We start from the raw sequence: 24,849 nt of genomic DNA, 5'->3' as shown, positions 1-24,849 counted from the left end.
ACAGGTTGGACAAAGGCGCCCTCTCTTTCTTTAGGCTGGGGTACTTGTGGATTTAACGGACATTTGAGTGGCGGGGCGCGGGACAATGAGAACAGAACCCTTTCGTCATAGGACAGCCGCGTGCGGAACTGCTCCTCCTCGGAAGCCAAGTGCCGGTCTTGACTGTTGAGGCGTCTACAAAGGGAATCATCAACAGCAGGTCGCAGGGATCGGCTGCCACATCCCGGAGATAGAATGGAGTCACCAGTTCAAGAAAAGAAAGTCAATGTGGTCCCCTGGTTTTGTCTCAGACACAACCCCGCAAAAGAATATTTCCCATAAAATCTGGGGTTCCGCGAGGCGTTCGCGACACACTGTCTTGCGTCAACAATAAACCAGAAAATGCAGCTTTCCCAGTCAAAGACAACGGCGGAGGGACAGCAAGACATGGATTTGGCCATGCAAACAGGCAATGTTGAAAAGGAGCCTGTGTCTGTTCAGAACGAGAATGCTGTCGCGCAGCAGCCCGCCATCGATCCTGAACTGGAGCGGCGAGTCGTCAGAAAAACAGACATGAACCTCGTGCCATTGGTCATGGCTCTATGTACGTTGCATGGTGCCTATTTTACCGCCTGCAGCTAATATCTCTGCAGATCTCCTTGCTTTCCTTGATCGGTCAAACATTGGGTATGTGTGCATCTCATCACTTACAATTGCGACCTTGCTTTCTGAAACTAGTCACATGCAGGAATGCGCGCATTGCCGGAATGAGCAGTGATCTTAATCTTATTGGAGATCGTTATGATTGGTTGCTCACAATATTCTATATCCCTTACATCATATTTGAGTTCCTTGGAATAATGTGGAAGGTCGTGCCACCACATATCTGGGCAACCATTGTTGTTTTCATATGGTATGAGCCCAGGCCAAACACACTTGAGTTGCTCAGGGAACTAATCACAGTAACTATAGGGGACTAGTATCAACTCTTCAAGCTGTCACCCATTCATGGGGGGCAGAAATGGCACTTAGATTCCTCATGGGAGCCGCTGAAGCGGGCTACGGACCAGGAATCCCGTTTCTACTTTCCTTCTTCTATCTCCGACATGAAGTAGGCTTCCGCTGTGGAGTCTTTCTCTCGGCTGCTCCTCTTGCTAATACTTTTGCGGGAGCCCTTGCATATGGTATCACATCAGGCCATCCATCCATTGCGAAATGGAGGGTACTGTTCCTCGTGGAAGGACTGCCTACAATTGTCATGGCAGCTGTAGCCTACTTCTATCTCCCAGATTCTCCCGAAAAGGCGAAATTCTTTGATGAAGATGAGAGAAGAGTAGCCATTGCAAGAAGTGTCCGCCAAGCAGGCTCTTCTGCCAGAATAGGCGGAGTCGACTGGGTGGACTTTTGGAGAGGGCTAACTGATATCAAGGCTTGGTTCACAGGTGTAAGAGGGTGCAATTTCATTCCACGACGTTCATCGCTAACAATTACCATAGCTCATGTATTTCAGTTGCAATGTCAGCTTTGCTTCCCTTCCAGTTTTCTTACCCACGATTCTCTCAGAGATGGGATTTTCTGATGTTACTGCTCAAGGCTTAACCGCCCCTCCATTCTTCCTGTCTTTTATCATTACTCTCATCACGCCCTATATTGCAGATCGAACTCAGCAGCGTGCCTTTATGCTCATTATTCTAACCATCATCGGCGGTGTGGGCTATGTGATCTTGGCATCTGCCAAGTCAGTTGGAGCCCGCTATTTCGGAGTCTTCATGGCGGCCGGGGGGATTTTCCCTTCCATTGCGAATATTCTTCCTTGGGTATTGAGTAAGTGTGAAATAAGGCGTCATGTTGGATGGATCTCTAACCCGCTCATCCTGCTAGATAACCAAGGCAGTGACACTCGCCGAGGAGCCGGAATTGTCCTTCTCAACGTCATCGGGCAATGCGGCCCTTTGCTAGGTACCCGACTATATCCTTCCAAGGAAGGCCCCTTTTATGTAAAGGGCCAATCGGTCTGCGCGGCATTTATGTTCTTTACCACGCTACTGGTCATTGGTTTACGGATTCTGCTCGCCTGGGAGAATAAGAAGCTGGATCAGAAATACGGGACTATTGAGGAACAGAAAGCGCGACTTGCTGAGACACAGGAGCGAGGCCAAGTTGCCACTCAAGCTGTGGCGGTAGAGAACTACGGGCCGATGTTTAGATATGTGCTATAGAGAGCGTTCTGTATCTGAACTGCACCTGTATCTAAACTGCACCTGGTATACATTGTCCATAAAGGATTGCTGTTCATCTGCCGTCTCTTCTCTTTGTACCCCTTTGATATCTTGAGTTGCCCATGCATTTAAGGCGAGACATCGTTTATAAACCGAAAAGACGTGTAACAACGTTTTGTAATCCTATGCAGCTCCATACACTACTGCAATACATTTCAGTGACAGCTAACAAGAAGATATCGAGATCCATAGTCAATTTTTAAAGAATCTTTGATCAAACACATATATTTTCTAGACATCTATAATAAGAGGTTCTATATCCACCCACTCATCCTCTAGTGACTCTTTGTCAGGCGGAGAAGCTGTGAAGCACCCTCCGTGAGGGAAACAGAGTAAGATCTAGTCACTCTGGTTGACTTGCCAGTCCAGATATCAGTAAACGTCCATGTCGAGCCGGAAATACCAAGGTCCTTCAATGACACGGTCACCTTCTGAGATCCGTACAGCTGCGTTCCAAAGCCTCCGTTGCCTAGGTCCGGTCCATAGTTAACGAGAAGGACGTAAGCCTCGTGGTTCTTTGAAGGACCGCCAATCCATGCCTGCAGCTGCTTGGCGGCGTTGCTTCCGGTTCCGGGGTTACGGGGCTGCATGGGATACTGCGCAAAGAAGTCGGCAGCAGCAACGGATTGCTTGCTGGTAGTCAGCTTAATACCCAATGCATCAATTTGCTGCATGTCACCGCCAATGACCAAGTTGGCAGCAGCTCCAAGCCAGTGGTTCTGGACAGTGGTTCTAATAGAATCGTTGACACCGGCAAGGTGCTCTGGGTTGACCGTGAATAGAGCATCCATATCGGGGTAAATCGTAATGGGAACATCACGCTGCGCCTGTAGACCGATGTACTGGCGGTAGTTTTCAATAGCACGCTGGCCGACCTGCCACGCCATCAACGTGTTGGTGCCGTAGTTGTCCAAATCTTGGTCGGTTCTCATCGATTCGGCGAGGTCGCTCCATACAGGCAGCCAGGTCTCATTGCGGCAAAGTTTCCATGAAATATCAAGTCGGATCTTCCTGCCCGACTTCGCGATGGCCTTCTGGTAAGCCTTCACGGCAGCAGAGCTGTCGCAAGCGAGATTGGCGCCGTTTGAGGGGCTACCAGGAGTCACAAAGTCCAGCTTCAGCATATCCACGCCCCAAGAAGCCCACTGCGCGACAACTGAGTCATGCCATTGTTGAACACCATTCTTGCTGAAATCGAAGTCGCAGTTGATCTGGTCGTTGTTGCCGTTGAGGATATCGCCAACCTTGATCTTGGTACCAACAATAGTCTGGTTGTGTGCAACACAAGGAACACCGGGTGTGATGTAGACTCCCAGCTTCAGGTCTCTGCTGTGTAACCAAGAAGCCAGCTGGGGGAGGTTAAAACGCGTGGTGTTATAGATAATACGGCCGTGCTCATCAACAGCGTTGAACGCTTGCCAACCAGAATCAAGACTGCAGAGATCGTAGCCAGCGGCTTTAAATTCGGGTCGGGCAAGCACGCCACACTGAGTCTCGACGAACTTTTGGGTGTAGTAAAGGCCGGATTGTCCAGCGAAGGATGGCACAACTTGGGAACCGTTCTGCAAAGCCTGAACGCCGTAGGTATTCCAGCCTCGGGCAGAGGACTTGAATCCATTTCGCGTCTTGGCAGTCTTGAGAACTTTCAGAGGGCCACCGGGAGTGGCATCTGGCTGCGGATAACATTCAGGCAGTCCAGAATCGCGATTCTGGATGCAGAATGGTGCCGGGTGAGTCTGGACAACATCCGTTCTGCTTGGGTCGTTGGTGTAGCACGCATCCTCAGCAGCTGCCCAGTACCATTGATTGTCGCTGTAGCCCCAAGTTGCAGTCGTGGAACCGCTGAGGAGGCAGAGGTCGCGGATATCTTGGAAGGCGATGACGGCATCGTTGTTTTGACTTCCCGGAGAGCCTCCTAGGTTGGCCTGTTGTTGCATGAACAGATTTCCCTTGCCGTCGTCACAGTTGACCAAGCTTGCATTGGCCTCGAAACGGGCGGCACAGTCCATGAACGCATTGTAACACTCAGTCGTGAAGTTGAGAGTTCCAGGAGTGTAAAGATTGCCACCACATTGAGTCTGCGCGGCCACAGGGCGAAGCAGGAAAATCCCTGCGAGGGAGACGAGATATACAACAGTTGGCGCCATTGTGCTGAGACGAAGACTGGACACTTTGGGCTGTTGCTTCCCTGCTGTTCAAAAGAAGTCTTCTTACCATCGTGACGGCACCAAGGGCCTATTTATACGTATTCATTTGCTTTCTCGGAGTCGGTTTCCGCGATGTTTGATGTTCATGTTCGGCAGCTCGGCAGAACTTGCCGGTCGTGCGGTGAAATTCCCGGGGCCTAGATCTTGGAGCTGTTCTGTAGTCAGCTATCCCCAGAGACTGGGTTTTATCCGAGGGTTAATTACCTCTTCAATAGTCGTTTCTTCTAACCCGATGGATGTATAGAGTATCCAAGTGCAGCATATTTCGTCACGAGTCTCGTAACGTTTCCGGGGTTGGATACAATGTGGAGTTTCTCCGCAAAGTCAATACGCCTTGTACGGAATCTGGGGAAATGTTCAACTTGTGGAGAGAGGCCGCGGATGATTGTTCGGCGTATACTTCGGCGCGCCATTAGCTACTGGACTGAATTCACCCCGCAAAACCATCAATAGGCTGAACGTGCTAGGAAAATAGGCCTAAAACGTACGATGTGGTTCTCTAGGTGGCCAGATGGGTGGAAGCATATGGGCTCGGATCCTTGCGAAGGGAGGAGTTGGTTGATATGTGCATGTATCCACCAACACGACGCGTGAATAATAAGTACCTGTACTCGGCCGCATCCTTATATCAACGTCGTTGCTCTAATAGACCAGGATTTTTCGATATACAATATTTTAAAGTAGCAATTTGGCCCCTGTTATCTAGATATTGGCCTAGAAAAACTAGAGGGGGAAAATGAACATATTGAAAGTGCATTTATACTGAAGTCGCCGCGGTGCGTATGGCTCGTGCAGTACAATGCAATAGTGAGAAAGCGATAGTAAGACCTAGTGACACACTTTTGGCGCGTCGAAATGGATGAAGTAAAGCTCGCGCAGGATCTGGACTTAAATTGAGGCATAGCCTCTTCTTGACTGTCTCAGAAATCCCTCTTGATACGGATTAGAGTAGCCTTTTCCACAATTGCAAGGAAACATGCAATAGGTTCTGCAAATTATACAAACAAGTCACTGAAATACTTCCTATTGCTTATTATGACCTAAGGCGGAGTCTGTCAAAAAAAAAAAGTCTCATACGACATGACTGTTAAGCATCCGCGGTCATAAAAGCTCTCTTCAGCTTCGTGCATTTATGAAAGCCAATAATTTGTCTACTTCTTAGAAAAAGATATTTTGTGATCAGAGTTGCGTAGTATTACACTCCCGGAGCTTTTTATCTTCCTGCATTGTTTATCAGCCGAATATGCTATTGGGGCTGACTTATGGAGAATACATACCCTATATGCTAGTGGTTGCTCACACTCAGATAGTTAAAATAGACAGCCTTTGTTGATTGTAATGCATCATACTGCAAGCGTACATAATGTGATACAAACACTGATAGTTTCTCTTCTTCATTTCTAAGTTTTTTATTCGGATAGGGGCAGGAGATTTCATAAACTTGAGACTTGTTTCATGAATGAGATACATGGGTGTGAATTTACACGGAAAATTTAGATGGGTTCGCCACAATCTTATATGATACACAAATTTAGGCGTTATAGCGTAGGAACGGAATTTAAGAATATTCTAATTCTCCGTTTGCTCAGGCCCATTTTTTGCGGCAAATCTCAGATCCATTATCACCATTATGCAGCAACCAACGCGTAGGAATTGGGAAGATGAAACAAACAAACTACTGAGTATACTTGGTAAATCTCATGCAACATACGTTTCCTAATGAAATGGATAGACAGCGCTGTAAAAATCCATTTGCAGGATTTTATCTGCCGCGGTTGCAGTGCAGCAAAAGACAGGCTTGTATCTCAGGTGATACAGAGAGGCTGGTAGGCGAAATAAGGTCAATGCACTCACCAAAATTGATAATGTTAACGAATTTGAATGTGAATTCACACGTCTATATCATCTTTGGAGCAATTGGCCCAATGATAATCAGGACCGATTCACTGGTGAGACCAAGGCATATTTTCAACAGACATAAAAGTCCAGTCAGCACGCCCTTAAGACGGATATGGTCATTGGAGCGCTATAGAGAGATACTTCGGGAAAAACAGGCCAAAAAATACGATTGATTTCCTGTTCAGGCGTATCGTGATATATGATGAAAGATTTCTACTGGCTGACTCGTATGACTCGAAGCCCAGCCGACGCTTCGGCCAAGTACGAGGTCCGAGGTGCGAGCTCAAAGACTCAAAATGGGACAAGCTACATACTAAAAACGTTCAGGATACACTCGCACTCGGGAATGATTAGGTTCCCGATAGTCCATGGAATAGGGTCTCTAATTTAAGAATTGCTTACACCGTAACGTCTCATCCATTTGTTTGTCATTTTTGAAGCCTTATAACAGTGTTAATTGGAAAATGATTATGACCTGAGTAAAAATAAAGTAGCTGACAGTATGGCGAGTAGCCTATCTAAAAATCTTATTGGCTTCAAATCAAAATAAATGGCAGTTCCAATGGCTATATCTTGTACGCTATGCAACTCATGAGCAATTCTGATATTAATTTGATTGGCTTCTAGTCAATCGGTAGTAGCAGGGTTATATACCCATTCAGGTGAGTTGTAGCGCTGTGACATTTCCTCGGAAATATCCCAAATGTGGATCAAGTAAATCCGTCGCCAGTGTATCAGATTGGATCCAGTTTAGGAGGTGGTATGGTGAAAATTATCACCAGTACGAAAAAGATTCGGACTCTAAAATTAGACCACTATTACTTGGCGCTAGACCATGTTCTTATAAAGACCGGGCCATGTTGCTCGTAGGAGAACTCAAGCAACTCTTCAATCACTGAGTATTATTTGTTTCTTGTGTTCAATTCTGAAAAGAAAACCATTGTTGAATTCTATCTTCTACAACAACTATGACCTCCAAGCCTACCCTCATTTTTGTATCTGGAGCATGGCACAGCCCTGATACATGGAACAAACTTACTGCTGAGTTGGAGCCTCGGGGCTACAAAACAGTTTGTACCTCTCATCCTTCAACCCTGTCCGATCCGACGAAGGGTATATTCGACGACATTCAAGAAGTCAGAAAAGCTATCTTGGCAGAAGTTACTCAAGGCAACGATGTTGTGGTCGTTGTTCACTCATACGGCGGAATGGTGGGCCCAAGCGCTATCAAAGGCTTGACTGAAGCCACAAGTGAGCGACCTGGACGTGTCATCGGCATTGCCATGATGGCGACTGGCTATTGCGTCACGGGTGTTGGTTTCCTCGAAGGAATTGGTGGCAATCCGCCCCCTTTTTGGAGGGCAGATACAGATACGGGATTTGCTACGCTGATAGTCGATACGAGGGAGCTATTCTACCACGATCTCCCAGAAGAAGAAGGCAAATACTGGGTTAGCCGACTGCTGAAGCATTCTTTGAAGTCCCTTACAGATAATGGGGAGCACGTTTACTCAGGCTGGAAAGATGTTCCAACCCGATACTTGATCACGACCGACGATAGAACTTTCCCGACGGAGGTTCAATTGGGCATTGCCGAGAATGCCAAGCAGCAAGAGGGTGATGTTATTGTTGAGAAAATCCACACGAGTCATTCGCCGATGCTCAGCAAGCCAAAAGAGACGGCGGACTTTATCGTAAGGGCCGTTGAGACTTTTACCAAATGAGAAAGCCTGTAGCTCGGGAAACATAAGCCTATTTCCGCATCGGCCTGTACAATATTGTATATAGACCTTCATAATGGTTGTCATATTCAATCAACTTGATACTCGATGGATAAAACTATACTTTTGCGAAATATAATTGGTTTGATGACTAGGGCTGCAATGAATAGTTACCATGGCACGTTTCCGTCTCAATGTATCTAATTGCTGTGGTACTTTTCCGTCAATAGCTGAGGCACTTTTCCGTCCCAGGGATTGAACGAGATTGGTACGGGCATTAAACCCGGTTTCCCACAGGATAAGTAATTAACTAACTTCATTACGTTAGCATGCCACCGTGAGTAGAACGGTCCATTTTGAGCGTCTATTTTTTGCGTACATACTAGCTCTACCCCAATAGGAAAGCGCGCGCCCTCCCTTTCTATCATGAATATTCATGTCATTGTTCGCTATGCAGCCTTTATCATCTAAAGAGTTCGAGGCTCTTGTAAGCTGACTTAAGTTTAAACCGGCTGTTAACTGTGTCATTATAAAATGCACTTGTACGATGAAGGGCATAATGAGCGCTACAGTAGTGTGACCAATGTGACATATATGAGAGGCACAAGTAACACAACTGGCAAATTACTTGGTTGGCATTATCAAGAGCATGACAGGTAATTTATCACAAAGAAATTTTGATATATAGATTCTTGGCAACAAATAGTTCCAGAAGGCTCCTAGAAGTCGAATGACGATGTCTGTGTTTTCACAGAACATACCGACTGAATCAAGTTAGCTTCCAATTTGACCCATCCCCAAAGGATAATCAGTTATTCACTTACAATTTCAGATTCTCCCTGTCCGTCAGGTCCAGCTGGTTAGTGTCTACCACATGAACATCTTTAGTTCCATCGGCGTTTGTCGTTTCCACAAGACCGTTGTTGGTAACAACATTTTCTGCCTCGAGTTTGTCGCGGCGCTTGTTCTCGCGGCTGAGATAGAATCGAAGAGTAATGATGATAATGGAAGGGAGAATAGCAGCAACCTGTCATATGTTAGCCGATTTGAGCAAGAGATGTCGCTATCCCTACGTACAATGAGCAAAATGATCCAGGTGGGCTTGTATCGAGGTTTCCATCTAGGCTCAAACAGTTGGGGGGAAATAATGTTTCCCAGTCCATATCCTATATGGTAGAGAGCAATAACTGTTGTCTTTTTGGTGTGCCCAGCAGATGCGTTTGCTGCCCATATCATTACAACAGCGTAGGGTACACCGGTTGTGTATCGTAGCCAGACACCCACGATGAGGCCCCAGCGATTAGACCATGGGAGAGCTATTTATTATGAGGATTAGATACCCATACACCATTCAGAAAAGCCTTTGAGAAATACCTAACAATAGTATGCTGGATATGACAGCAGGTACGTATGCGATAAGGGATATCCATGCTCGAGAGTTCTGACCATCTAATTAATTCGTATGCGCAGGAAACTGGAGCTCACGACTTACCCGGGTCAAATGCAGCGCAATTGCAGCTGCAGAGAGTGTAAAGAACGCTATAACTCCGCTGACAGTGCTAAGCAACGTAGTTTGGAAAACTGTGAAGCCAAATGAGTTGATGATTAATGAAGTCTGATTGTTAATACCATTGCCCATCTCCTGCGACCAAGCGTGAAGAGCAAACAACCAAGTTTTCGGGTCTTTGATGGCTTCAATAAATCTGTAACGGCAATATTAGATTATGGAGAGTTAATTCGTAGATTTATTTCTCATACTGATGCTTCTTGAATTGCTTCTGCTCGATCCCAGAATTGTTGCCCTTTATCCTCAAGATTGCTTGAGCTCGCTCCTCGTAAGTCAAAAAGTCGGCGTGCAGGGGGCTATCCGGAAAGAATAAGTATACTAAAACCCCGAATATGATGGTAATCACACCAGTGATGACTGCAGAGAATTAATTAGCTGATAGAGCATTTGTCAACGAATGAGAGTGAGGGGACATGCCCATCAGCCATTTCCAAGGGTGAAATGACCCTGTTCTAATCCACAGAACGCCGTAGGACAGGAAGCCCGAAGTGATGGGGCTAGAGTTGCCAATTGACCACATGACTGACATCATGACAGCCTGCTCTTGATATGTGAAGAACATGGACATGGAGAGGAGAAACGCGGGCACAATGCAGGCTTCGCTTAGTCCGAGGAGGAATCGGACAACAAAAAGAGATGCAAAGTTATTGCATGGGATATGCAGCAACGTTATGCCACCCCTGTGAATACCGCAGATAATTAGCCAATCGGGTCAATACCAATGATGATGGGTGTTTAATAACGTTAATCTGGACCTACGCACCAAACAATAAGATTACCGGCCAGCCATTTCCCAACAGGAAAGCGTTGCAGAGCCCAGTTCTGTGGCCACTCGGCCACCATGTAACCGAAGTAAAATATAGATGAGAGCCAGTTGTATTGGTTTGAATTCAGCTTTGCATCTTCTAGGATGCCAAGGATTGCCGAGCTCCCTAACTATGCTCAAAGAAACGACAATTTGTTAACCACAGCAACACGAAAGCGGTATTCAGGTAGCTGCGACCAGGGCCAACCAACGTACTGTCTGCTTATCAACATACATCAGATGATATCCGATGCATAGGAAAGGAAGGATTCTCCAGAGGCATTTGTTGCGGATTCTTTGAGCTTCTTCCGGTGTCGGATCAGATACTTGGACCTTGGAGAAGAGCTTGTAGCTCTCGTCGGCCGAGCGATCGGACAATTTGAGCGTGGCCCTCGCAGATCCAGCAGACTCAGCAGACTCATTTTCCTCCTGGGAATCTGGCTGCGAGTGTGTCGTTTCCTCGTACGCAATCTTTGACGACGACATGGTTGTAACACAGGAATTACCGACCAAAAGGCAACGAAAGGTTGTGCTAGGCTGCTACATGCTTGATACTTGTTTTACGTCTTCTCTTTTATCCAAATATGAAGCTTTACACGCATTCAATATGGCGCCATTGATCAAGCATCGGTCGTCATCGTTGATTATCTTCTTGTTACGTTTCCCCAATGAGTATAGATAGGTAGTAGTGCCGAATGTGCGGAGTCAATATGCCAGGAAGCACATTATTAAGTCTTCGCTATCAGGTAAGAGAAGAAATAAGAGAGATTGCCGCGGGAATGCATCCAATGGTAGGTAAATATTCCCGGTGTCGTGATATCCGACGTGGTAGTCTTGCGTCATGGGCGTAGAGTTGACGTGCTTTTTTAAAAGCCTATCATATGTCTCAGTATGGGCATATCAGCCCGCATCCGGTTAAACTCTGACATATCTTTCTGCCATTACACCCATGGTCCAGTACAAAATTCAATCTATCTGAACGCTTCTTCATCCCAAGATTAGAAATTCCCTTCAACTAGCGTGATGGGAGCTTAGATTCGGCCAACTTTCAAGAGGATATAAAAGAATGTTACAGTTTGCATTTCGCTGACTGTGACGCCGCCAATCAGGAATCTTCATCATTCAAAAAAAGACAGCACACATCTGCAAGGATGGCTAGCAACTCAAAGCCACTTCGAATCATAATCGCCGGTGCTGGCATCGCTGGCTTGGCAACCGCAATCTCACTTACACGAATCTCTGGCATACCAGATCTAGATATCCAGCTGTATGAGCAGGCTCCAGAGCTCCGGGAAATCGGAGCTAGTATTGCCCTCAGCCCTAATGTAAGATCTACAATCAAGGCTTGAAAAAAGCTTGATGAGATTTCCATACATTGCCAGCTGCTAACAGTCAGATCTCAGGGCTTACGGACACTCGAAAAATTGGGAGTAGATTCTGCTCTGAGTGACGAAATTGGGTTCCGCGGCCCGATTGGAATACCGCAAATCTATAGGTATAGTATCTCTACCTAATTACACAATTTGTATAAAATCTTCTAATTGTGTGATGATGAAGGCATTGGAAAACGAATGAAGTGGTGTCAGTCGATACCTTCGCTAATGTGCCTGATCGACGCCATCAGACGGCACGATTCCACAGAGGACACCTTCATGCGGCCCTGCAGGAGCACGTACCAAAAGAGCGAATTCATCTGAATAAGAAGATATCTCATGCTGAAGCCAATGACGAGGGTGTTACTCTTTTCTTCGAAGACGGCACTAGCGCCCACGGAGATATTTTGATAGGAGCAGACGGAATTCGATCAGTACGCTACTGATTCAATGCTGTCTAATCATCCTGAATGCTAATGTTTCAAATAGGAAGTCAGAGGGGCATTCTATCCCAACTACAAACTAAGGTTCAGCGGGAAAGTATACATGAGATCTACCTTTGACATAGGGCTGGTGGAGGGCAAAGTGCCTGATTTGCCAGCTGACGCTGCTCACTGGGTGAGTTATAGCATTTGCTCATTAGCGACGATAAACTTTGCTGATTCTTCACCAGTGGGGACCTGATAACGCATTCTTTGCCTCAAGACTCGGTAATACTATTGACTCAGGCTTTTTAATAGAATGCATGGCTGACTCTGTACCAGGCAAGGGTATATATACCGTCGTTGGTTCTTATACTGATGGGCGCAGTGCTGAAGAATTGGAAAAGTCAATTACATGGGACCAGGCCGGCAATGTCGAACTCTTGAGAGAGAAATACAAGGTTCGAGCTTGATTGGAGGGCGTTATGTACATCTTGGAAACTAACAGGTTCAACAGGATTGGCACCCTATCATCAAATCTCTTACGGAGCTGACGCCATACACTCGTCTTTATCCCAACTACGCGGGCGATGCGCTACCTTCTTGGATCCCTGCTTCACGCGTCACTCTAGTAGGTGATGCAGCTCACACTCATGGAGGTTCTTTCGCTGCAGGTGGCTCGTTGGCTCTCGACGATTCCTTGGCACTTGGACTGGCTTTCAAGCAAGTCTTTTCATCCGGTTCACCTAATGTTCCATTTTCCCAAGAAAACATTCGCCAGGCATTTAGCTTATATGACCAAACAAGAAGACCACATGCGGCTCGCTTGTTGAACATCATTCATGGCTTGATGAGTCGCAAGGCGCCAACATATGAGACGCCCGAGGAAGCAGACGAGGCGCTTCGGGCCAGAATGAGGAGCCGACCAGATGTGCTGTGGCTCTCTGAACACGATGTAGAAAAGACTTTTGAGCAAGTGGTGAAGAGCTCGGGGGGAAATACTGCAGACACAGAGGAACAGTCAAAGGTCTCCAGGCCAACGCATCTGCCAGAAAATGCAATTACACTGCGTGCTAGCAAGTTATAATGACCTGCACAGCCAGACGTGTTAGATCAATAGAATGTGCGGAAGTTTGTTCCATGGATTCAAGAGCTAGCTAGGAAGCTATAAATGCATAGAATATAGAATGTTCGTGTCATCATCATACATTATCCTTTTCCCTCACCCACACTAACCGTTATGACGATCTCCTTCTAGACTTGCAAAGTCCAACATACTAACTCCAACGGTAGGAAATAATGTCCCATTGTCATATGCATCAAACCAGAGTGTTCTTGGAGACAGAAAGTTCCCGATGTCGCCAACTATGGTCTGATTTTGAAGTGACGGATTATCGCAGTCGTCTCGCTGTATAATCGCGCCCTCGTATCTGATTTCTCCCAAATCCTCATTTTCTGGATGGCTATTAATCACGGCGCTGCTTTCTGTTGCCGGCGGAGTCGGTTGGCTGAGCGGTACAGGTTCGGACTCCCATATTCTGTGCCATCCGGCGACATCTCCAGAGTTCCCGTTTGTAGTCCTTGCGTCTTTCATTGCGACCTCTCCATCGAGACGGCCGAATAGCCTTGCAATTAGATCGTTGTTGTATTCCATCCTCTTTTGCTGCTGTAGCTCCAAGAACATATCGCAAGCACTAATCAACTTCTCGACAATTCCCAGATAGCGTTGCGTCACAGGGTCGTGGACACTGAATTTTTCCAGCACTTTACAAGCGTCTCCCAATCGTTTCCTTCGTAATGGCACGGATCCTTCGAGATCACTGAAAAGAGCAACCCCAATGATCAGTGATGCTGCAAATGCTGAATTCACAACAAAGGGCAGCCTCTTCGGTGTCAACTTGTTGGTTAATAGCGGCTGAAAGAGATCCACGGTACGAACGGCTGAATCAACGCATGCTTGGGCAAGAATGTGGCGTGAGGGGGACAGCGAAGACGTGGGTTGACTTGTGTTGGAGGACGAGTCCTTCTCTTCTGGCGGCGACGATGAAGAAATATAGTCGATTAAAAATGGTCGAGACAATAACATGATGGTCCAATAATAGGCCTCTTTCAGATGAATGAGCCCGATATTTGGCCCTGTCCCGGCTTCTGTTTGTACTTCGTCACGAGGAGGAATATTGTCCCTCAGGCCTCCGCCGAATCTAGTCGCCCAGCCCCGATGAAGCTCGCTGATCTTCTTGAGACATTCTGTTGTAATCATTCTCTTTGCATAGACTTCGGTTAATATGTTCTCAAAAATGTATGACAAGTCATTCATGGCTGAGTAGTGCTCCTTCGATGCGGTATCGCGAGTTTCCAGGGTGGCCGGCGGTCTGCCAAGTGATGCACTCATAAACAAATCCAGAGCTCTGATGCCTTTCCATAGACGCTCTCTTGTCATGTACTCGTTTGGATCGTACAATGCAGATACATCTTCTCTGTGGAGTCCCAAAGCATAAGCTCCACGTACAGCTATACCCAAATACATAAAGGCGGCGTTCCGGCGTGATTGGGCTAGAAGATACATGGCTATAAGAACATGGCATTGAGTAGTGGCGATGCTTGGATCATCCATTAGAGTTGCCAATGTCACGTATCTTCCATAGTTGAAATGTCGCTCGGCTCGCTCGTCGTAGTTGTCGGGGCACGCCTGGGCGCCAATGGCCAGTATCAACGAATATGTGGCACTGATTGCATCGACGGGCTCTTGAGGTAGACGTAGCCAGTCAAGGATATCGTCACATATTTTGGCGTCGTCGAAAAGCTGGAGAATAGAGTGCGTGGCTTGCCGGTACCAGTACACAAATGATTTTGCCTCCTCCTCTGTTGGTCTAGGTGGTGGCTCCGTCCCATGATGGAGCAGCGAATTATGACCTTTGCTTGGGCATGCCTCAACCATGTAGTGCCTCATTGGATCATCGACGAAGATGCAATCCCCGACACGCTCGCGAACAATACGACGGATATTCTGGAGGAAGCTGTGGTTGGCCGAGTCGCCGATGAACATGAAGGTGCCTCTATCATCTTTGATCAGCCTCGAAAGATGAGGAAACCGCAGCGCCATCTCATGCTGGAATCCGTGTGATTGATCATTGCTATGGTCTGACGGAACACTGCTTCGAGTTTCGATAGTTGTACACCGCGGATCAGACAGCTCAGACAGAGGACTCGGCAACGCTGAGGCCATGAAAGGAGAATGCCGACGAAGACAAAGACTGCATTCCGAGGGGACTCCCCTTTCTACACACCGTCGGCATGGTTGTCGTCCATCGCAGCGCTCTTTGCGACGCTTGCAGTTTGTGCATGCTCTGGCGCATCGCCGGCGGTCACTATCTTTGACCTTTTTCGTAGGCATGCTATCGCACGTATATGAGGGATCTGTCGGGTATGGACAGGTATGAAGCCGACAATGGATTATGGGGTGATAAGCGACGGCCAATTGCCGACGCCAAATTAAACTGCAGTTGGAAGGGGTCGGAAAGATACCCGGTCCGGATCGTAATTCAAGATTACTTGCGTAGCCGCCTCGCTTTTGCAGGATTGTTATCTTTTAGATGATGAAGATTACACAGACAAAACTTTTCCTTGCGTAGGGATTCACTTGATTGTCAAATCTCTCTCGCTTGGCGGCGCCTGGCTACTCTACAGAAGCACGAGAAATGGGAAATGTGACCCAACAGTTTCTCCGGCTGGGATACCGCGCGGGTACTGGATCACACACTGCAATTACGAGTATTGCCAGCTGCTCCGTGTTGCACCCACCGGAGGCTTACGCTAAGCTGACCATATCGTTGCCACCGACTTAGGAGTACGCCAAGGGCCCCCAAGCACATACAAGCAAGAGTCAAGGATGGTCCGAGCATCGGATACCGGGCGGACGCCATCCAGCCCGTTGCCGATATCACGATCCGGTTAGTACTAGCTCAATGGGATGAACTGGAGGAAACGAGGGACACGCTGAGCGGCCACTGCGGGGGAATACGCGGGGAGCCTCACGGCAATCCCACACGGGTATCTAATTTGACACTAAAGAACAGACCAGCTTGAGCTAGTATTGGAGAACATGACTGGAAGCAGAAGGGCTAACGGGCTGGCCGATGTCAAGGCAGTCCCTTGAGAGGGTCTGCGACGGCTACGACGGCTACGAGAGACGGTTTTCTGTTTCTTGGCAGTGAACTTGTTCAGCCTCTGGTGTCTACTATATATTATTACCATTGAATCATTAATCATAGACGTACAGACATCGGTAGAGGTCATTCGAGTTTGGCTTATAATTTTGATTCAAGCATGTACATTGCTGGACGATACTTGTATCTTCCTCTGCGTTTCTACTTTGCCGGCTCCAGCAAGAGACTAATTGTAATAATCGAATACATGTGGCATTATGCTATATACTGCTATTCATCAAACACTAAACGATTGGTTGTTTTCAGATAATGCTACCATTCGTCTGTGTGCCTCGTCTGGCACATACTGTTCCTTCATAAATCCTGCAAAAAGGCTGTTGACTGCAGCTGTCTTCTCCATCGACCCAACGTAAGAAACATATTGGTCTGGTCGAATAATCACAATGCACCCATTCTGAGGGATACCCAAGGCCTCATAGATATTTCCAAACCCTTCATGGTAAGAAACGTCATCCACAAATATCTTGTTGTAGTCCCAACCGTCAACTTCGTCATAAGGGCGGAATACCTCTGGGAAGTCAAAGACGGTGACGCTCTTACGCGGAGCATTGTGGACGAGAAGAACTTCGAATACTTCGTCGTATCTGGCCCCCTTAGGAGTGTACAGATCCAAGAAAGAATTGGGGGCACTGAAAGCTTCCGAGAGCTTCCAAAGCTTGTCCCTCTGCCGGTTATCATTAGTGTTTCCGGCAAAGACTACTACTCGCCAGCGCCCGTTGCTCGGAAGCACTTCGTGAAGATGCCAGGGCCGGGCGTCTGCTTGACTCAGGACCTTGTGGCTCGGAATACGCATGCCCACTGTTATGCCGCCACACAAAGATTGGTCAGAGATGACCCGATGCTTTGCAATCGCGACGGACACGTCTGTGCCGTCTCCCTGCTCTTCACTGCTACCTTCTTTTGCAACAATTGCACTTGCACCATAATTCACAGCTACAATAGACAACAGGTCAGCACGTATCATAGCAAGATGACAATGGAGGTTTCCCTACCAATACCACTGGCAAACATGTTGCCCTTCTCGAATGCTGCTTTGAACTCCTCCATGCTGATACCCTCGGCATCCATGACATCTTTGGCGGGTCGACCGGAAAAGAGCCTGGAGAATTTGTGATCAAAGGCGATGAGATCTTGGGCGATGCGGCGTCTTTCGGATTGGTAAGTTTTCAGAATTGATCGCTGGGCGTGACCCTTGACAACACTTGCAATCTTCCAGCCGAGATTGAAACCTAACAGGTGTCAGTGTGTCGTTCTCGTGTCGGTGGCTTTGCTCTCTTCTTTCTGGATTACGTACTGTCCTGCATACTGACATTCATTCCCTGTCCGGCCTTGGGGCTGTGAGAAAGTTAGCCACTCGTTTGGCTTGCTTTTGTCTGTCATAGTGGCTTGCATAATCTTACCTATGAGTGTGAACTGCGTCTCCCGCCAAAAAGACACGCTCATGCACAGAGAACGAAGTTCCAACCCGTTGGCCTATCTGGTATGCGGTCCACCAGTCGAGTTTACGGTAGGTAATCTTATAAGGAGCCAGGATTCTTTGTGCAGACTCCAGAATCATCTGAGGATTGATCTTGGATCGATCAGCCCTACCCGAGATGTCTCCAGCCTTCTGTGTGGTGTTTAACTGGATATAAAGTCGGACGAGTCTGTTCTCCCTCGGTATGACCATGATACTCCCGTTGTCGGCAGAGTGGATCGCGCATCTCATTCGGATATCTGGAAAGTCCGTAATGGGTACAATATCTAAAACTCCCCAGATATAGTCGGTCGAATCGCCTTCAAGTTTGAGGCCAATCTGGTTGCGCGTCCACGAGTGTGCGCCATCAGCACCGATCATGTACTTGGCATGAATCACTTCTTCGCTATTTGCCTTTGCGTTAATCTTTGACGCATCAAGCAAATCTTGGGTGTCGTCCTTGGCAAGGTTGCTGCGAAAAAGTCCGTCTTGTATACTCTGACCGTTGGCGGATGTTGAAGATTGCTTCGGTGTAGCCTCTTCTTCTGTAAGATGTCTCAAGGTTACAGTGATTGGGTGGGCGGCATCATCCTCTACCAGAGATTCGTCGATCTTGAGACTTGACGGCATCACCCCTCTCTCCACCCGAATGTCACTCGCCTCTGCAATCGAGTCGAGGAAAAATCTCTCGATCCGACCTTGGTGCAAGACAACTTGCTGGAAACGGCTGATGCCAGGGATGGTGTCTGGAATGCGATCACTCCGTTTGATGATTCCATTCTCATCCGGGTTCCAAAGACAGATCTCAAGCATATGGTTTGCTTCGCGCCATGCCCTATGTCCAAACCCCAGCGAGTCAAGGATCTCAAGAGTACGACACTGGAGACCATCTGCTTGTCCGTTGAAGATCTTGGTTCCTCTTTTGTCGACTATGCGCGCGTTGATGCCACACTTGGCCATCCATGTCGCCATCATTAGGCCCGCCGGCCCTGCTCCAACAATGAGAACATCCACGTTGCTTTCTGGAATAACGCCCATTGTGTTTACGTGGAGGTGGAACAACTAAGATTTATTATGTTGGTGATAACTCATCTATGAAAAGGGTAAAACGAGACTATTAATACAGGTTGATCGGCGTCAATATCCGTCTCTTGTGTCACCCTCCCATAACACCGTCGATTATTCGCCCGACCCGAAAAGCCAAGAGCCGCCGCAATCCTTCTCGTGCGCAGCTACTTAGCCTTTCAGTTCCCTTGATACTATCACAAACTATATTCCAACTTGGCAATTTGGATACCCGAGCTTTATCAAATATGAACCGATATAGTTCTTACTTCTTACTTGTGCATTAAATGCTTCGGATCCTGACTTTACAGCCATCGGATGCTATTCCGGTAGCCCGGCCCTGCCCCCGCATGTTTACCCCGCATCCGATGAGCAAGATAATCTGATGCCGAAATTTGTCCATCTGAGTTTACATGTGTCGACGGTGAATGACCCTCAGGCTTTATCGAGTAGATAATTCAAGAGACTCATTTATACCTTCAAGGAACCCGAAAGGGCAAAACGAAACATCTGTCAAACAAAGTTGGAGGGTTGCATATTTCTTGCTTAGTAAATACCCCGGTGCCAAGTCGACGTATGGGTGAGAGGCTGGGTGACGGCTTTCGTCAGGCTACAGAGAGACATAAGCCACAAACTGCCGTCTTCAATCGAGACTGGCTTTTTCATTTATTAAATAAATTGACTGTTGATTCTCTTGGTGATGTCTTGAGTTTAACGGATCGATGGGATTTGACCTGCCGTAGAGCTGAAGTTGCTGCACCAAGAAACTATTTGTAGTCACCAACTGGGGTATCCCGTTACTCATATTTGACAAAGCGACTCCTTAACCGACTTCTGGGTCTCTAATTGGTCGATTCATCTACCAGGCGTTTTGCTTTCCAACTTTCTCATCGTAAAGATGTTATGCCCCGGACTTTGATAGCAAAGAAACTGTCCTTATTTTTAGTGGCGGCGGCAGAAATTCCAGCAGATATCCACTTACAATGCGGGGATATCGGTTTACAGCAATGTTTGTCACCCGAACCAGCATAAGCATGTGGGCTCAATCAAGGAGAGAGAACAGAAACGCCCGGCGCTAGTATTTGGAGAATCTGGGGGCGGATCAACAACAGGCCTGAAGTGACGCGTAACCGAGGGTGCTTGACACTATCTGCGGAGCAAGGATGAAGCATCCCGTATGAAGCTAAGAGATGATGCCTTCTTCCCGATCAACGAGTAGTCGTAATTCGGAGAAGTAAGTGGGAGATGGCGTCCTGTGTGAGATAGCGATGTCGCTATGCCGCTATCCAGGGGTGGATGTAACCCTCTTCCAGTATCCAGGATGTTTGATTGGACAGACTTGCTTCCAAATCTACGAAGTTGATAATCACAATTTGCTGCTCTAACTATTTTCCATCAATGCACCGTCTTAGCCTCAAATATACTTACTTCCATTGGCTAGTTCGCTATGGGGCCATCGGACTTTGTGAAAAAAGATGTACGTTGTTCTCGCTCTTCGACATAGTTATATAAAGAGAGGACCCAGTCCCTTGTGATCTCCTTTGACACGACGCTCGGCTGTGCTTTCCATCATTGGTCTTATCTCTTAGCCATCACTTGAGATCGCCATCATGACTCAGGTAACGCAACAGCGCACTCTGCAAGACATCGAGAATGAGCTCGATATCACAATCTATCCTGGGACGGAGGTGATGGTAGATGTCGGCTCACATCACTTTATCAAGTCCGGAAATGGCGGCGGAGACGGACGCGTCCTTGTTCCTCAGCCTTCCGATGATCCCCTTGATCCACTGAACTGGAGTTACACCTGGAAACTCATCACGATCATTTGTGCCAGCTTTGTCTCCATCAGTCAAAATCTTGGCCCTCTCGCAAACGCACCTTTATTTGGTTTGACTCCCAGAGAGATAGTATCCCAGTCTTTTCAAAAGCTAACGTCTCTCAAAACAGGCTTATACATGGAGGAATGGAACGTTAGCCTAGCAGACGCCGTTCAAACGACAGGTACGCATCAATAAAACGGTTATTGTAGCATATTTGGAGCTAAGAAATAATCTAGCTGTAACGATTCTTGTTCTCGGTTTCAGCAATTTGATATGGATTCCGATCTCGACTTGTTTTGGTCGAAGGCCGGCTTTGATATTCAGTACTTTGATCTGCACAGTTTCCTCCATCTGGAGAGTTCGATCAACAAGCTACAAATCCTTTCTCGGAGCATCCGCGTAAGTAATCTTTGCTATTGGCATGCATATATCAACTTGGTGATGTGATGAACTCAAAACTAACCAACTCTACCAAGTCTGAATGGTTTCGGTGCCGGCCCCTGCGAGAGTTTAATGCCACAAATAATTGCCGACATTATTTTCCTTCACGATCGCGGTAAATACCAAACATTATACTTTGCGATCTACTTTGGGTCGCTCTCGGTGGGTAGCCAAGATATCCCACAGCCATGCGTCTACTAACGTGGTTCTTCAGATCGGCCCCATCATTGCTGGCAGCATGGCAGAACGCTTCGGCTGGAGGTCTTTCTGGTGGTTCAACACAGGGTAAAGTGGTCCTAATTGAAATTCATGGCTACAAGAGATGGCACTGACACTGGAGTTGACAGGTTGCTCATATTTACTCTATTTCTCAACATTGGCTTACTGCCAGAGACACGTTTTGCGCGCAAAACAGAGACCAAGAGAGCATCAGACCCTGCTACTCTTGTTGATGAACCCGAAATTAAGGCCAGTTCCGTTGTTGATCACTCGGAGGATGCCTCAGGTGAACAACCTCAAGATCAGTGGCTATCGCGCGGACATCCGTCTTTGAAGCAATTCAATCTCTTGGGGCCTTATCAGGGAAATATTTGGCAAGAGCTGTGGCTTCCATGGTACCTCCATGCTTTCCCAATTGTTGAATTTGCCGCCTTTGCTGTCTCTTTCTCGGCATCCGGCTTTTTGGTCGCCAACTTGACCCAGCAACAGTTTTTTGGAGCACCACCTTATAACTTTTCAGCCCAAGCAGTTGGCTTTACCAACTTTGCCATATTTACGGGTAGCATGATTGGACTCCTGACATCAGGCCCATTATCAGATTGGGTTGCGAATTTCTTCACCAAGCGCAACAGGGGTATCAGAGAGCCGGAAATGCGACTAATCGCAATGCTGCCTTACACTTTGATCATGATGATCGGGCTTATTGTGGTCGGTGTCGGTTACAGCCGGTTGTGGTCGTGGAAAGTCATTGTCATTATCGGCTACACTTTGCTCGGGATGCAAGTGACGAGTTTGCCTAGCATCGCGTCCACTTACGCCATTGACAGCTATAAACCAGCCACGGGCGCTATTTTCGTTGCCATTACCATGTGAGTAAAACTGATCAACTCGCACAGATGTGTTCATAGCTAACCTTTAACAGCAATAAGAATCTTTGGGGCTATGGTGTTGGCAAGTTCATCACGCCTTGGACAGAGCAGATTGGGTACCTTGCACCAATCATGACACTCATGACCTTGATCACATTCTTCTGCAGCTTCGGCATTCTGTTTTGGTACTTTGGTAAATACTTCCGGGGCTTGACGAGAAATTCTTTCCTACACAAATTGGACAGTTAAGAACTAGGTTTGCAGCAGATTAGTACTTTCATCAATACTTGAAGTCTTGAGCTTGTTTCGCCGCATACCGTGACATTTGACAAGAGGAACACTTCCCAAAGTAGTAGATATCCAGTCTTTAGTATCTGCTACCATCACTACTTTCTATCACTATAGCTATATTTTCCTAATACCTACTACCATATTTATATTCCTCTAGTACCTACTTACTACTACAGGTACATTGCTACAATATCCGCTACTATAGGTATATTCTTCTAGTATTAACCACTAGCAATTTTGTTCTTCTAGTATCTACTACTTGATACCGTATTATTCGATTATCAACTACTAGAGGGCTCTATTCCTCTAACACCATGGCTTTAATCTTATAGTATGCGATATCATTACTACCATACAATTTGTGACATAAAAGCTAGATAGCAGGACGAAAGTCCTATATAGTCATTCCATTAAACTCTTAGGGCGTGGAAATACCTAATCCTCTAAGACCCCGCCCAGATACCAAAGTTTTGTAAGCTCACTTTTAGTTACATCCCAGTCTACATCAACCCATCGTGCTTCCAATACCTGTCGATTCTCTCTCAATTTCCCAACAAGCTTATTCCAGTCCACCCTAAGCAATATGCCTTCTCGTTTGACAATTTCACCGTTGATCATCACAGTACTCACATCAGTTGGGTGGCAATGCATGACCATGGCGGGGCCGTAATTCACCGACGAGACCATGGAGGGCGAATCTGTTCGGATTAGTACGATATCTGCCAATTTGCCGACTTCCAGGCTTCCAATCTCCGATTCTCGGTGAATTGCATGTGCGCCGCCTAATGTGGCCATGTATAGGACTTCATCCACCCGAGCTGTCACTTCTTTCGGCAGCTTGTTCCTGGCGTGGTATGTCGCATTTTCTCGCGCCCTCTGGTTCTGTAGGGCTAATCTCATGCAGAAAAACATATCTCCGCTGCAGATTGCCGGGGAATCTATGCCGAGGCCTATACGGCAACCTGATCGAAGGAAATCAAAAGCCGACGGAATACCGTGGCTCATCGCCAGCTCGGATTCCGGAGTAGATATAATTCCAATGTTATTGCGCCTCACGAAATCAATTCTGGTCTGGTCAGGTTCGCAGGTATGGGACATGGTAATGGGCGGTAAAGGCAAGGCGTTTTTTCTCAGGTATTCGAGCGATGGAAGATTAAATCGCTCTACATCGTGGCATGTGACATGAATGCCGCTATCCTTTGCATATTGAAGGACTTCACGCGCCTCTTCCACAGGTCGATGGTTCATGGTATCAAAACCCAGACCAAGCGTCACTCGTCCATCATTCTTGGACCCGCCTAGCGGAGTTTGTTGGGATAGAGACTTGAAGAGCTCTATCTGCTCAGGATGCTTCACATCCATATCCGGTAGAACCATTGGGTTTAACGACTGAGGATTGGCGAAGGGTGCAACGCAATATATACTTCGAATACCGGATTCGATTGTCGCATCGATGCACTTCGTTGCATAATCCCTCGACATGATAACGTGCGAATGGTCCATGACGGTGGTGACGCCACACCATATGGCTTCTGATGCGCCAGATAGTTGCGCAAGATACATATCATCGGCATCAAGGAACGTCATACGGCCTTGCAAAAGATGGGCGCAATAGTCGACAAAGATATGATCCCCGACTGTAGTCTTCAACTGAGACTGGAATACATGTCGATGGCCATCGATGAAGCCGGGAGACACAATATGGTCGGTCGCATCGATGATCTCGAGAGTTGGATCCTTGAAGTCTAGATTTGGTCCAATCTTGGAGATGATATTGCCCTCGACAAGGATATCGAGCTTTGGAAATGATGCCCTCTTTTCCTCATTAAAGAGGAGGACATTGCCACCTTTGATAAGATATTTCCGCATGATCAATAACGCAGGCGGTAAATGCGAAGAGAAGAAAACCTAACAGTGGCGAACTCTGGAAGAACAAGTTTACAATTTTCAAGGTACCTCAGCTCTAGCTCAATATATAACAGTTTGAAAAATGCATTTACTGTGTCATGGTACATTCTCGGTCAATTATCGCTCTGGTTGATGATGCCAATGATCCGGAGGTGGCTTGAAAGGCGCCCGCCATTTTCGGGTTATTTTCGCCACGACGATGCAACGAAATATTAGTCTAGTTGAAATAGCATTTGGAAATTATTCCATGAGTACCTGGTTTTCCAACATATGATTTCAGATCTGAAGTTTGTCATATT

The 24,849-nt window shown here is 47.0% G+C and overlaps 9 protein-coding genes across 9 annotated transcripts; 4 read left to right on the top strand and 5 right to left on the bottom strand.

The window, feature by feature from the left end:
* Positions 1–381: 381 nt before the first annotated feature.
* Positions 382–2,198, top strand: Triagg1_2249 (uncharacterized protein; the record flags this gene model as incomplete). The annotated part of the gene is made up of 6 exons (XM_062896410.1): positions 382–583; positions 633–666; positions 728–892; positions 952–1,423; positions 1,476–1,803; positions 1,861–2,198. The coding sequence occupies 6 exons, from the start codon at positions 382–384 to the stop codon at positions 2,196–2,198; spliced, it is 1,539 nt and encodes a 512-aa protein (XP_062759105.1).
* A 335-nt stretch (positions 2,199–2,533) lies between these two features.
* On the bottom strand, positions 2,534–4,405 carry Triagg1_2248 (uncharacterized protein; the record flags this gene model as incomplete). Its single annotated transcript, XM_062896408.1, has 1 exon — positions 2,534–4,405. The coding sequence occupies one exon, from the start codon at positions 4,403–4,405 to the stop codon at positions 2,534–2,536; it is 1,872 nt and encodes a 623-aa protein (XP_062759104.1).
* Positions 4,406–7,332: 2,927 nt separating this feature from the next.
* Positions 7,333–8,088, top strand: Triagg1_2247 (uncharacterized protein; the record flags this gene model as incomplete). The annotated part of the gene is made up of 1 exon (XM_062896407.1): positions 7,333–8,088. The coding sequence occupies one exon, from the start codon at positions 7,333–7,335 to the stop codon at positions 8,086–8,088; it is 756 nt and encodes a 251-aa protein (XP_062759103.1).
* Positions 8,089–8,833: 745 nt separating this feature from the next.
* On the bottom strand, positions 8,834–10,943 carry Triagg1_2246 (uncharacterized protein; the record flags this gene model as incomplete). The annotated part of the gene is made up of 10 exons (XM_062896406.1): positions 8,834–8,849; positions 8,910–9,112; positions 9,163–9,401; positions 9,460–9,526; positions 9,578–9,788; positions 9,844–9,948; positions 10,001–10,009; positions 10,099–10,332; positions 10,416–10,588; positions 10,674–10,943. The coding sequence occupies 10 exons, from the start codon at positions 10,941–10,943 to the stop codon at positions 8,834–8,836; spliced, it is 1,527 nt and encodes a 508-aa protein (XP_062759102.1).
* Positions 10,944–11,608: 665 nt separating this feature from the next.
* Triagg1_2245 (uncharacterized protein) lies at positions 11,609–13,339 on the top strand (the record flags this gene model as incomplete). Its single annotated transcript, XM_062896405.1, has 7 exons — positions 11,609–11,782; positions 11,861–11,952; positions 12,015–12,264; positions 12,320–12,448; positions 12,504–12,540; positions 12,595–12,713; positions 12,770–13,339. 7 exons carry the CDS (start codon positions 11,609–11,611, stop codon positions 13,337–13,339), a joined length of 1,371 nt encoding a protein of 456 aa, XP_062759101.1.
* Positions 13,340–13,483: 144 nt separating this feature from the next.
* Positions 13,484–15,355, bottom strand: Triagg1_2244 (transcriptional regulator family: Fungal Specific TF; the record flags this gene model as incomplete). The annotated part of the gene is made up of 1 exon (XM_062896404.1): positions 13,484–15,355. One exon carries the CDS (start codon positions 15,353–15,355, stop codon positions 13,484–13,486), a length of 1,872 nt encoding a protein of 623 aa, XP_062759100.1.
* Positions 15,356–16,695: 1,340 nt separating this feature from the next.
* Triagg1_2243 (uncharacterized protein) lies at positions 16,696–18,972 on the bottom strand (the record flags this gene model as incomplete). The annotated part of the gene is made up of 4 exons (XM_062896403.1): positions 16,696–17,411; positions 17,471–17,707; positions 17,773–17,813; positions 17,879–18,972. The coding sequence occupies 4 exons, from the start codon at positions 18,970–18,972 to the stop codon at positions 16,696–16,698; spliced, it is 2,088 nt and encodes a 695-aa protein (XP_062759099.1).
* A 1,637-nt stretch (positions 18,973–20,609) lies between these two features.
* Positions 20,610–22,600, top strand: Triagg1_2242 (uncharacterized protein; the record flags this gene model as incomplete). The annotated part of the gene is made up of 7 exons (XM_062896402.1): positions 20,610–20,889; positions 20,950–21,003; positions 21,164–21,221; positions 21,299–21,425; positions 21,478–21,548; positions 21,611–22,351; positions 22,405–22,600. 7 exons carry the CDS (start codon positions 20,610–20,612, stop codon positions 22,598–22,600), a joined length of 1,527 nt encoding a protein of 508 aa, XP_062759098.1.
* Positions 22,601–23,077: 477 nt separating this feature from the next.
* Positions 23,078–24,511, bottom strand: Triagg1_2241 (uncharacterized protein; the record flags this gene model as incomplete). Its single annotated transcript, XM_062896401.1, has 1 exon — positions 23,078–24,511. The coding sequence occupies one exon, from the start codon at positions 24,509–24,511 to the stop codon at positions 23,078–23,080; it is 1,434 nt and encodes a 477-aa protein (XP_062759097.1).
* Between the last annotated feature and the right edge of the window lie 338 nt (positions 24,512–24,849).

This window comes from Trichoderma aggressivum (assembly GCF_033847375.1).
Source record: "Trichoderma aggressivum f. europaeum strain CBS 100526 chromosome Unknown scaffold_005, whole genome shotgun sequence".
Taxonomy (NCBI): Eukaryota; Fungi; Ascomycota; class Sordariomycetes; order Hypocreales; family Hypocreaceae; genus Trichoderma; species Trichoderma aggressivum.
Note: the sequence above shows the minus strand (reverse complement) of the source record. Positions and strands in the feature narration are given on the sequence as shown.